Raw genomic sequence first — 13,850 nt, 5'->3', positions numbered from 1 at the left:
TTGAGGGTGGGGGAGGGGAGCAGAATTCAACATCACATAACAAGATTGCTCAGCCTGGATTCGAACTAGTGACCTTGGGGTTGGCAAGCAGCCACCTTACCAACTGGACTACAGACAGAGTTGTGGAGAAGAGAGGTTGAAGAAGATTTGAAGACTTTCAAGACTGTTCCAATGCATTCTCTATGGGGAAAGATAAATAGTTGAATATTGCAAAAAGTATGAATAGTTGAAAAGAGAAAAGTAATAGCACACCTGTCCCGAAAAGGCTGAACATTTTGATGTGAGAATTGTTGAAATAGCACAAAGTATGAAGGACTAGTTAAATGCCGAAGAAAATGGCCAACAGAAGAACAATAGTGTGACTGCTTCCAGCAGTCACACTAATAATAAGGAAGAAAAAATCCACACAATAACTGGTCCCTGCAGCTATTTCATAGCTGTTGGGACCAGTGCCCGGTGCGATTGCCCGTGGCCCTAAATACATGGTCATAGTCATAGGAATAGAAATAGAAAAGTGCTTTAAAACATACTGACACACTGACTCCACAGTCTGATCTTACCAGTCACAGTGATGTTGATGCTGCTGCTGGTTGTTGCTCCCTCTCTCAGCTCACACCAGTAAACTCCACTGTCTGCTGAATAGGTTGCACTGATTCTGCAGGAGGAACCAGTTGATCGTCCCCACCTATCTCCACACTGCTTCCTCTGTCCTCTGGTTGTGTTCCTCATCACCTTCCATCCAGCAGAGCTGTCGTCCTCCTCACAGCTCAGAGACACTGAGTCTTCTTCAAACAGCTGAGAGCTGCTGGGACTCACAGTCAGACGAGCTGAGGTGGGGGGTGTAGCATGATTAGATGTAATGCTTTACATCTAATCTAATACATTACACGTGTTTAACTTCAATCGGCACATAACCGTGCACGTGCAGCCTGTATCTAAGTTAGTAAGATTGTGTTTTTTTCTCAGGCAAATCAAAGAGTTAGAGAATGTACGGTATGTCCATACAGCCTACTGGAAGAGAGGAGAACTGGGTAAACGATCCCAGTCAGTGTCCAGAGCTACATCCAGACATTTATTCCTGAATCATTCCTGCTACAGTTCTCAAAGAAACATGGTGGTTCAACATCGCTGGTGTTAAAACTTGGACCCAATGCATTAATTTTCTTTAACAGTATTATCAACAACTTCTCTTTTAATGACATGTATTGACCGAAATAAAAGGAAACGAAACTTAACGAACTACAGGTCTTCTAACCCCCGCCCTCACTGGTGATAGGGTTGCAGTCTTCTATAGACTTCCAGGTAACAGAGGAGATAAACCCCCACCCCCCTCTGACAGTGCCCACATCCTCTTTCACATGTACATACTATAATACTATAAACCAAGTCCCTGGCTGCTCTCTGACGGACTGGTGTCCCTTTGAATCTGTTCAGCTTGTAAAACTGTGCTATGATGCGTTCACTGACCTGTGCCTGTGGAGCAGCACAGCAGACAGCTCAGACCTGCAGGAAGATAGTTGTTTCAAAACAAAATCTTACAATTCATTCAAACAATATACAGACATAAGACTGATGGTAAAAGCTGTGAATTCAATGCTTCATTATGTCCTTTCAAAATAAAAGTAGAAAACCATATTCACATATTAGGATATTTTGATCACAGAACATTTGCAGAAGACAACAGTATTATATAGAGCTATATCATTGGAACAGACTCCCTCTTTATCTTATTGGTATTGATAATAAATCAAGATTAAAAAATACACTTAAAAAAGGTGTCACACATAAAGAAATCATATAAACCAGGTTATTTTAAAGGTTTTTATCCTATTTGTTGTACTAATGAATAGAAGGGATTGTTGTTGATAAAGTATATTGTTGTAGTTTGACCTAATTGTTCGACTATTTTGACTTGACTTGTGATTTAAAGTTAGACTAATGGGGATCCATGTACAAATAAACAATTAAACAGTGATGTAAAAACCAACATGTGATCTATGTAGAAAAACAAAGTGCAACTCACAGAGCAGCTTGAGCAGAGATGAATCCTCCATCCTGATCAGCTCACAGTCTCTGCAGATTAAACCCTCGTCCTTCACACATTGATACGAGCAGCTGTTTCTGAGAACAGAGGAAGTGAGCTGCAGGTGTCGGTGTCTCTGTCCTCTGCTCTGTTTTAGCTCAGGACTGTGGTCAGAGGAGCTGCACACCATCACCAGCAGGACGGAGCTGTGGTTTCACCAACGTGCATCAGTTCTAGAGAGAAAACATCCTGTGGACTGTTTGTCACCGTGTGTAGTGGCCTTCCTCTTCCTCAAACCCAAACCATAAAAGAAAGTCACGGTTGCTGATAGAGCCCACATGAATTGTCCAAACGAAATTTCACAGATAACCAAAAAGGATTTATTATTTGTTCTTTAAACTAAACAAGGTCTACCTTTAAGGCATGGCACGGTGTCAACAATCAGCAACACCTGTCCTTGCCTAATTGCAACAAAACAAAATACACACCAAAGTAAAAGCCAAAATGGTTCCTACAATGTGCATGTTCAGTTTCCAGTGAGTTTTTAAAGTTTTTTAAGTATATTTTTGGCTTTTTTTTGCCTTTATTTGATAGATCAGTAGAGATAGACAGGAAAGGGGGAGGCAGAGAGAGGGGGAATGACATGCAGGAAAGGGCTGAGCAGCAGGACTCAGATGGGGACAGTCTGGAGAACTGGACCAGAACCAGTCTGGACTCTGTAGAACATCGTCTGACACAAACACTGAGCTGAGACTCTGTTGTTGTTCTCTCAGTCGACCAGCAGGTGGGCATATTGCTTTATAATAGGTTATTTGACAGACCACAATCGATATAACTGCATTTTCAACCTATATCCAGCACAGATCACTGAAGAAACAAACTGTATTATGATATAAATATGGACTCAAGGCAGATTGTTTTACTATCATCAAAACTTACTGAGCATTAAGTAAATGACTGCATCAATGAATAATATTCACAGACACCTTATCAACTCAAATCCTTTTCAGTTCTGATTCAGTGAGACTGTTCTTCTGTAAACAACCCAAACTTTAACAGACCTACATCACTTAATGAAGAAAATATTAGGCTAATATGTTTTATTTATGAAGAAACACACAACTCCTTTGCTGCTGCTTCACTGTAACTAACAGCACCAACATGAAAATGATTCAAACTGTGAAAAATAACTGATTTGATTACAAGCGTTACCATTGGTGGATGGAGGCTTCAGACGCACGTGGCTACAATCAGTCACGGTTGCACCGATCACGTCAGAATGAGATCGCCAGCGATCTCATAAAATGCTCTTTTAATCACAGTTTGTTAAATTTCAGTTTTTGGGAAGTTATATGTCGTGATGGCGCTTAGTAACCGTCAGCAGTTATGACGTGATTCGGCCGACGGTGGGTTGTGAAACACCGGCTCGGTCCCCGGTCTCCCTCTGACAGGTCGAGGTGATCAGAAACTCCACTGTGGAGAAAAGCTGCAGCAGAGCGGCTCCTCTCTCTCCTCCGCCGGACCTCCGGTGTCTGACAGAGAAAGAGACTGAGCAGCCGTTCATCTCCTGCAGGAGATCTTCTACCTGGAGGAGGTTTCTGTCTGCGATGTGCAGGCTACTGCTCCGCGGGGCCATCACTGTTTCAAACAGCTGATTAACGCGCATCAATAAACCATCTTTTCTTTTCTTTTTTTTCTTTTTTCTTTGTGCACGTCGCGGGCCGGATTGAGATGGTCCACGGGCCGGGTCCGGCCCGCGGGCCGTAAAATGCCCAGGTCTGGTCTGGAGTCTGACTGGTGGATGTGTGTGCTGTGTTTCTGATCAGAGATTTAGTTTGTTTAATGAAGTAAAGAGATTTAGGGTGTTTTCACACCTGCAGTGTTAGTGCGCACTAAATTTGGTCCCGTTTGGGTCAGTGTGAAAGCACATCGCACTCTAATGCACCAGAACTAGTGCGGCCTGAGGAGGTGGTCTCGGTTCGGCTCCAGCCGAACTCTGCTGCACTAGTTGATGTGTGAAAGCAACCGCACTCTGGTGCGAGCCAACTGCCAGGAGAACTCAACACGTTTGAGCTAAAAGGCTAAAGGGCTCCCGTAGTCGTTGACAACGGGTTAACGCAGCGGGGGGACCGCCCGGTGCTGCGGAGCTCTGTCCCCACAAACGAAGCAGCAGCAGCGGGGCAGCCGGTCGGTCCATGTCCGCTGAGTCGCTCAGACACCGGACAGGTCGGCGGGTCCGTCCCTCGGGTCCGCGGAGCAGCTGGTTACCGTGGTTACCGAGCAGCAGAGGTCCGCCGTGTTTAACGTTTAACTGGGAACCAGGGGCGGACTGGCCATCTGTACGTTCTGGAGAATACCAGAACGGCCGGTACGGCAGGACGGCCGCCGGCCGCTGCGCAGCCGTCATAGTTTTTTTTCTTCTCTTGCTTATCATCTACTGTTGTTCCATGTCCAGACCAATAGGTGGCAACAACACGCCTGCAGGCACATAGATGCGCAAGCTAACTCCTCACTCAGCCGTTGACAGTGAGAAGCGACTGTGAAGGGTAGCTCAACTGGTAAAGCACCTAACCTTGTGATCAAAGATCTTGCTCCTGTGTGGGATCGAATCCCTCCATAACCATCTGAGTATGGATAATGCATTTTCTTTCCCCATCATTATGATCACTCTGTCAAAGTTAAAGCGTTAACGCGAAATGCTTTTAACGCTTTTACCGCTTCGACTAGCAATTGTTTTTTTTGTTTTTTTTCCCCCAATCGCCTGTTCATTCAGCCTGGGGAGATGAGAGGGGGGGGGGTGGGTGGCGCAGTCTTAGTTATAATGTTACAGAAAACCTGCATGTTTTTTCTCCTCATGTTCCTACACTAAAGAACCTGTTCTTCTTATCACCAAACGAGGCTGCCTTTCTCAGCTGATTTTTTAATACCATGAATGGAAAGCATAAGAAACGTCCAGATCTGGATGTTCCTTATGCTTTCCATTCATATTGCTGTTATTTCAAGCAATATATAGGCTATATGTGTGTGTATATGTATATGTATATATATGTGTGTATATATATATATATATATATAGGCTATATAATGTGTGGCCTCTCTCTGTCAAAAATGCCAGGGCCTATTTTCTGTCCCAGTCCGCCACTGTTCATTACTATTTACATTACTGACTATTAAGGCTGCTGCTGTTAGTAGAGACGTGTCCACTGAATTTCAGACAGTATCATTCATTTCAACTGTTTTATTAAAGCAGTGATACATGTGTTTGCAGCGTGTTTACATAAACAGGGTAGCTGCATCATTCAAGTGAAAACAAACATCATAGAAAAAGGAGCATGTGATTGAACCCATGTAGCACACTTCACATTGTAATATAGCACAATAGAAATAGAATAATAAAATAATAATAATAAAAAAATGTAATTAATTTAATGGCATCTGTAGGCTCTGGTAACAGTCCAGTCCTGGTAACAGTCCTTTTTGACACATTTTCACTTAAGGCATTAAAAGTGTTGTATGTGATCAGCTGGTTGGCCTTTACAACGAGGGAATGGAGGGTCTGATCACACACCAACAACCAAGGACTCACAAGCTGTGTCCCAATTCAGGGGCTGCATCCTTCGGAGGGTGGATTTGAAGGCCAATTACGTCACAGCGCTGCGCGAAGGCTGTCCCAATTCGTCTAAATTCTAAGGCTCCTCCAAATGCGTCCTCCTTTGCCCTGCATTCGGAGGATGCATCGCTACTATCCTTCGCGGCCTCCCGTATCCCAAGATGCTTTGCTGCACCGTTGTTGTTATTAGCAACCTAGCCGCTAGCTATCGACCGTAGCAGCTCTGTGCTGTAGCCACGGTAACCCGGCTCTGCGGCCGGCTCGGAGGCGTGGCTGCCCGCTGCTGAGCTCTGCTCTGGCTGCACAGGTGAGGAGCGGAGGCAAAGCATCTTGTGTGTGACAACTTTTAATAAGAAAGCTATGAAAACACATTACTTGTGCTCTTTATTCTCTATTCACTTAATAGCCTGAAGCCTGAAGCCTGAAGCCCCCCCCCTGGCTGCTGTTCAATGGTTTGTTTATTAGTATATTAATGATAACTGCCCTTGTATTGATTCTACTTCTTTAAAAAAAAAAAAAAAGGAGAAGGAGGAGGAGCGGAGGAGCGGTAGAGCCGTTACAAGCGCCACCTTTAAATGTTTAACGTCCGGCCGTTGTTTACGTTCGGCCGTTGTTTACGTTGGGATCAGGAAATGCTCTGAAGGCTAGACCGTCCCATTTACCGACGGTTGATGCGGCCGACGGAGGAGTCTCCGAAGCCGTTGCCTCCGGAGACCGCGTAGGCTGGGTCCTCCGAAGGCTGCAGCCCCTGAATTGAGACACAGCTACAGTCTGTCATGGTGTGTATGTATTTGTGTATATATATTCAGTGTGCTGTAACATTATATACTGAGGCATTCTGCTGAAACAATAAAACATGTTTATCTTAAAAAAAAAAGCATATAAATAAAAGCTAAAACACCTGAGCAAGAAGCAACACACACAGGAAGTGTAACCTGACTTCATTGAACTGACTCAGCAGTTTCCTCCTGTCTTCATCCGTCCTCCATCAGCGCCTTTACCTCTATCAATAACTACAGACTGATCAACTGACCAATCAGACTGGTTGAACAGGCATCAGAGGAGTTGTATTAGTGGAGCGAGAAGAGTCAAACTAACAACACGGACCTGTGACCTCTAGAAACACTCAGTAAGTCTCCGTCCTTGTTGTAGACTCTGCAGTAGTATCTTCGGCTGTCTGTGACTGTGGGATCTCTCAGCCTCAGACTGAAGTCTCCAGTCCTCATCAGGACTTCATTCATCTTTGTTCGGCCTCTGTAAACCTGGGGCCAGATTCACAAAACGTTCTTAAAGGGATAGTTCACCCTAGAATGATATTTTATATCTACTCACCCTCATGTTGACTAAGGGCTGGAAGAATTTTCAGAGTCCTCCGTCCCTTCTCTGAGTTACAGGGGGTCTTGGTGTAGCAGTGCATGTCAATGCAACGGTTGCAAAGGGACACCAGAGCTCTTCGTAAAAAAACACACACAAAAAAACATCCAAATACCTCCATGATGCTCGTATGTAGGCTAATGTCCGTCTTGTGCTGAAGCCCCAAATTGCGTAATTGTCCCGAAAAAAATTAAATAAGTCCACATTCCAAGCATGTTCGTAGCATTAGCTCCTAGTGTCTGTTGTCTTCCGCTGCCAGCGCGCATGCGCAAGGTTCGTCTCAGTGCGAACCTTTTTTTGTGTGTGTTTTTTACGAAGAGCTCTGGTGTCCCTTTGCAACCGTTGCATTGAAATGCACTGCTACGCCAAGACCCCCTGTAACTCAGAGAAGGGACAGTGGACTCTGATAATTCTTCCAGCCCTTAGTCCACATGAGGGTGAGTAGATAATGAGCGAAATATCATTCTAGGGTGAACTATCCCTTTAAGAAAAAAAATCTTCTTAAGTGTCATTTTTTTCTTAACTTCTGTCTTAAGAAGAAAAAAGAGAAGAAGTCATATTCTCCAAAAAAGTTCTTAAGTATTTTCTCAACTTTGTTCTTAAGTTTCTTCTTAAGAAAAAACTTAAGAACAAATGGTATTCTTGAAATCAAAGTTCTCAAATTTGTTCTTTACTTTTTTCTTAACTTTAAGACAACCTTGACCTGTCTTAAATTCCTACGGTGTATAGGTAAACCTCTAAAATCACCTTTTTCAACAAATTTTAGACAAGTTTAGACTAGTAGCTAGGTCATATTTGTGCCCAAAAATAAATGTTAGACTTTTACATATGAAATCCGTTTTAATTATCACCTATGGGCTTCTAGTCCTGTGTGGAGAGCGACAGAGCTCAGGTGAAGCTACACTATATTACCAAAAGTATTCGCTCACCCATTCAAATGATCAGAATCAGGTGTCCTAATCACTTGGCCTGGCCCCAGGTGTATAAATTCCCTTAGTTCCAGTGAAAGGAACTTTGAATGCTTCAGGTTACCAAAACATTTTGGACGATTCCATGCTCCCAACCTTGTGGGAACAGTTTGGAGTGGGCCCCTTCCTCTTCCAACATGACTGTGCACCAGTGCACAAAGCAAGGTCCATAAAGACGTGGATGACAGAGTCTGGTGTGGATGAACTTGACTGGCCTGCACAGAGTCCTGACCTGAACCCGATAGAACACCTTTGGGATGAATTAGAGCGGAGACTGAGAGCCAGGCCTTCTCGACCAACATCAGTGTGTGACCTCACCAATGCGCTTTTGGAAGAATGGTCAAAAATTCCTATAAACACTCTCCTCAACCTTGTGGACAGTCTTCCCAGAAGAGTTGAAGCTGTAATAGCTGCAAAAGGTGGACCGACATCATATTGAATTCTATGAGTTAGGAATGGGTTGGCACTTCAGTTCATAGAATGAGTAAAGGCAGGTGAGCGAATACTTTTGGTAATATAGTGTATGTGGAGCAGAGTAGGAGGCTGAGGGCTGCTAGCTGCACTAACTTAGCTGTCTCTGATGCTAACGAGAGTCTCTCTCCCTCAGCAGCAGCAGTCAGGACTGCAAAGAAAAAGAAATACAGTCTGAGTGAAGCGCTGGAGCAGCGGACCGATTCCCGACCGACACAGGGTAGGCTACTTATAGTGAGATAGCTCGATGCTAACTAGCGGTTAGCATCCGCCGCTAACACCAGAGGCTCCTGTCACGGTCGGTTATCAGCTCACGGCTCCAGAGCTTCACTCAGACTGTATTTCTTTTTCTTTGCAGTCCTGACAACTGCTGCTGTCTGGGGCAGGGGGCTACACAGCTTAGCCCCAGAGGAGGGGCCAGTTTCAATGTTTTGTTTACAAACTGCAACGAAGAAAACTCCACACTCTACCTGCTATGCTGTTTGATGGTGAATGCAATGCAATGACGTATTTTAAGAAGTTCTTAAGTAGGAAAAATAAGAAATTCGTAAGAAATGACTGTTCTTAAGACAGTTCTTAAAGGTGTACAGAAATGGCCGTTTGTCCTGTTTGTCGCGCCGAGTTGTCACAAGCTGCAACACGAGTTTACCCGAGTAAGGAAAACGAATTTGGTTGGTCGTTATCGAGCGGGCGGGATATTCAAAGCTTGGGACGAGACCGAGCTCCGTGTGTGTGTGTGTGTGTCAGATGTTTGAATGATGGATTACGGATCCAATATCAGTGGCTGGTGAATCGTGTACAGGCTGACGTATAATCCGTGCGCCTGCATTATCCAATGCGAAAAAAAAAAACTACACTAAAATACACACTTTCATCCCGGATTTACTCAAAAATAGAATTTTGCACAAAGTTTGGCCTACATCGTCTGAAAGATGAGTTATTACACTAATGTTATGAACCAGAGTGGGCTTAAATTCAATTTTCTTTTCTGTACACCTTTAAGAAAATATTGCGGAATTGCACTTAAGAACTTTCTTATGAACTTCTTAATTTTCTTCTTAAGACATTTCTTAAGATCTTTCTTAAGAACATATTGGTGAATCCGGCCCCAGGTCCTGTTCTACAGAACCGTTCTATTACACATGGACGTTCCTGTTGTCTCTGTCTCTCCACTCCACTCTGATGTCTCCAGACAGCTCAGCTCTGGTCTTGAAGGGCAGCTTAACAGACTCCTCCCCCTCCTCCACCTGCACCTGTTGGCCTGAGAGACAACAAACCACAAAGCACAACCACACAGGATGTCATCAGACAGCAGCATCAGTATGTTTTAATCTCCTCTCCACTAAAAACGCTTTAAAATAGCTAAAAAAGGATGATTGGAGGGGGTCTTTAAAGGGATAGTTCACCCAAAATTGAAATTATCTCCTCCCCCTCATGTGGACTAAGGGCTGGGAGAAGTTTCAGAGTCCTCCGTGGCTTCTCTGAGTTACAGGGGGTCTCGGCGTAGCAGTGCATGTCCATATAACGGTTGCAAATGGAGACCAACTGTCTTCATAACAAAAAGACAGAGATGGGGACTCGAGTCACTGTGACTTGGACTCGAGTCGACTCAAGTCACTATTTTGATGTAACTTGACTTGACTTGACAAAAAATAAAAGACTTGACTTGACTCAGACTTGGAGGTTAAAGACTCGGAACTTGACTTGACTTGAGACACGATGACTTGAATGACTTGAATGACCAGCCGCCACTGCTGAATTTCTCACCGGCACGGCACAAGCTCTGTCTGTGTTTTTTTTTGTTTTGTGACGGTGAGCGGCCTGGCGCTGCTTCATTAACGCCGCGTTGCCGCCGCTGTTCAGAGACGGGTCAGACGCACAGTAACCATAGACATACGGTAACAGTCACCTGTTACCAGCGTTACCATAGCGAGAAGCTAATGTGTCCTTTTTTTCATCTTCTCTCCTTCAGACCTCACGTTCTCACTGCTGCAGAATCTGCAGTGACTACACAGCTGTTAGCTGGTTGGCTGTTTGCCTGTCACTCATAGCATCCTGGGATGTTTCAATGTTCCACATTCTTTGACTTTTGAATATAAAATATCAAATTAATATCTAAAACTACTTGGTATGAGTCAGCCCCGGTGTCAGGGGGTCAATTAGGGGGGCAGTGCCCCCCCGCCCGTGCCTCCTTGCCCCCCCATTGGCTGGAGGAGCAATGAGTTTTTTTTCCTACTGAATTTTTTTTGGGGAGGAGTCATAATTTGTTTTGTGTGTCACATTGTATTAATTCATATTCAGTTAACTGAAATCAGTAAAATTTAAAATACAAAAAAATATTTCATTATGATTTAATTCATTATGGAAGATACGTCTCGGCTTGTGTCACGTGACGCGTACGTGCTGCTGCAAGTGACGCGCGGAAGTTTGTTTACATTCACACTGCCGTCTCGGAGCGAGAGGAAACGTGTAAGCTAATTAAAAACTGATATCAATGGATATTAGGAAATTCTTTTCCGACCACCGCCACAAACTAAAACTGCCTCTGGTAGGACAGAGCAGCAACCTGAGGCACGATCACAGCTGAGCAGGAGAAGAACCGGTGTGTGTGTGTGTGTGTGTGTGTGTGTGTGTGTGTGTGTGTGTGTGTGTGCGTGCGTGTGTGCGTGTGTGTGTGCTCGTGTGTTTGTGCTCGCGCTGCGTGTGTACATGCTGTAAAAGGCTTTATTCTATAATCATAGAAGGCTGAAAATCTCAGGACATGTCCGCTCCAATTATTCAGCAGTATAAAGCTAAAGCATGTGTGGGTCTTATATTAATAGGCTATCTGACAGTAGCTACAGCTATCAACATAAAGATGAAAATAGGGCAGAAGTGTGGAAGGAGACAGTGAGCTCCATGGTGAAGCAGAGGAATCAGGCCCTTGAAGGCTGGTCCAGGGCGAAAGATTTAAAAACTGAGTTTTGTTTTTGTTCTCCAGCCACAGCTCCCCAGACCAGTTTCATACTCTAGCCATTCTTGCCATTACAATGATAGGAACCCCAGTCAGTAGGCTACTGAATCTGTTTTTTTTGTTTGTTTTTTTTATCTGAAGCAATGTTGTCTTTCCCCCCTATTTCTCCTCAGAGTGCACCAGAATGCCTCATTTATGTGTTAAAAATGTTTTTTTTTCTGGGGGACTGCCCCCAGACCCCCCTATTTCAAGTGGTGTGTGTGTGTGTGTGTGTGCTTGTGAAGGGGGGAGGAGGACGACACTCTATTATATTTTTAAAAAGTGCGCCCCCCTGAAAAGATGTAATGCCCCCCCTTTGATTTGGTTCTGCAGCCGGGGCTGGTATGAGTGCAGGCTGAGAATGGTGTTGTCATGATAGAATATAATAGATTTTCTTTTCTATTCTATTCTATTCTATTCTATTCTATTCTAATATATTGTCTTCACTTTATTTAGATCAGATTCTGCGGGTGAAATTGCAATAATAAGGTGACTTGACTTGACTTTGAATTGAATTGAATTCCTTTTTGACTTGCCCAAAGAAAAATGACTTGGGACTTACTTGAGACTTGAAGGTTAAGACTTGAGACTTACTTGAGACTTGCACATGTGTGACTTGGTCCCATCTCTGCAAAAAGACACACCAAAAGACATCCAAATACCTCCATGCTGCTCATATGTAATGTCCGTCTATATTTCAAGCTTGTTTGTAGCGGAAGCTTCTCGAAGCTCCTCTTTGGACGAACCAGGGTCTGTCCTCTTCCCAGTTCGTCCAAATTTGACGAACCAGGAAGAGGAGCTTCGAGAAGCTTCCGCTACAAACAAGCTTGAAATATAGACTTGTTTAATTTTTTTCGGGACAATTTAGCATTTCGGGGCTTCAATACAAGACGGACATTTCATACGAGCAGCATGGAGGTATTTGGATGTTTTTTGGTGTGTCTTTTTGTTACGAAGACAGTTGGTATCCATTTGCAACCGTTATATGGACATGCACTGCTACGCCGAGACCCCCTGTAACTCAGAGAAGCCACGGAGGACTCTGAAACTTCTTCCAGCCCTTAGTCCACATGAGGGGGAGGAGATAATGAGTGCAATTTCAGTTTTGGATGAACTATCCCTTTAATGACATCTGTGATGTCTTGGACCAGAAGAAACACTGTGCTGCTCTGTTTGTTGATTTTACCAAGGCCTTTGATTGTGTTAACCATGGGTAGACTCAAAGACTTTGGTATACCAATCAGACTTCAGTTCAAGACTGATGTGACACACATGATACATCCTACCTTGTATATGAATCTTAATGGTCTCGATGACAGCAGGAGGACCAACCAGGGAAAACAGAGTCAGGAAGAAGTAATAAACGGCTTCATACGTGAAAAAGTCTGTGGATGAGATAAACAGAAACATGAGCCTGGTCCAGTTCAAATCAGTCCTGACCTTTGACCTCTGAACTATATCCTGCATGACGTCACTGATCCATGTTCCTGTCTCTGTCCTCAGAGTCCAGGCATGGAGACACTGTGGAGCTCTAGAGAAGGGTGGGGGGGTGGAGGTCAGTCCTGTTGACCTGTGTGGACTCTCCTTTAGCACCAGAACTATCTGTCTGTCTGTCTAAGAGCTGCTGTAGAGAGCGGAGGGAACATTACACAAATAGACAATCTACACACACACACACACACACACACACACACACACACACACACACACACACACACACACACACACACACACACACACACACACACACACACACACACACACACTTTATACCTTGTGTGTTGTTAGCCCCTGTATACACTATGATGATGGAACCAGAAGCAGCAACACTCAGGACAGCCAACAGAATCAGGAGAACCTTGATCTGAACTGGAAGACATTCTGTAGTAGAAAACAAAAACCAACACAAACAACAACAACAGATTAAAATATTAAAAGAACAACAAGGAGTTTTGGAAAGCGAAGTGTTTTCACACTACATTTCCCATGAGCCTCAGCGCGCATGGTGAAATTCTTGGAACGGCGCAAGACGGACGACCGGACTACCGTCGTAGTTCCAAACGATGCCAATTAGCGATCCAGTGGCGTTATTCCCATGACCCGCCGGGCAGCGTCCTGGAAACCGAAACTAGCTAATTCTGGGTGAGTCAACCACTAAATATTAGTATCAAAATAACTATAAAGACAGAGCAATATATTTATAGAACAAGGACCCATTAACAAGTGGTAACACAGATTTATCCACATTAATATAAGACTCTTAATTATAATGTCATGGAAATTTTTAGCGGTTCATTGTTGGTGAATAATGAAATAGAGACTTATGTCGGCCGACAAGTTTTTATTTCCTTGCAATGAAAGGTCAGTCCTCACCCGAATGGTAAAGGTAAAGGAAAGACCCCGAGAATGGGG

The 13,850-nt window shown here is 44.0% G+C and overlaps 2 protein-coding genes across 2 annotated transcripts in view; both read right to left on the bottom strand.

Moving 5' to 3' along the window:
* Positions 1–2,199, bottom strand: part of LOC311001380 (uncharacterized protein) — a 199,170-nt gene extending 196,971 nt beyond the window's left edge. The window contains exon 1 of the mRNA XM_083992463.1: positions 2,069–2,199. The gene's annotated coding sequence lies outside the window, so the exon portion shown is untranslated. The remainder of the gene's footprint in view (positions 1–2,068) is intronic.
* LOC311001523 (sialoadhesin-like) overlaps positions 1–13,850 on the bottom strand; it is a gene marked incomplete at its 3' end in the record, with an annotated part of 102,708 nt that overhangs the window by 4,945 nt on the left and 83,913 nt on the right. Inside the window, exon 3 of the mRNA XM_083992609.1 lies at positions 561–827. Within this exon, the coding sequence (XP_083848735.1) occupies positions 561–827 (267 nt within the window). The remainder of the gene's footprint in view (positions 1–560; positions 828–13,850) is intronic.

This window comes from Trachurus trachurus (assembly GCF_905171665.1).
Source record: "Trachurus trachurus genome assembly, chromosome: 18".
Classification (NCBI taxonomy): Eukaryota; Metazoa; Chordata; class Actinopteri; order Carangiformes; family Carangidae; genus Trachurus; species Trachurus trachurus.
This window is presented reverse-complemented; position numbering and strand designations above follow the sequence as displayed.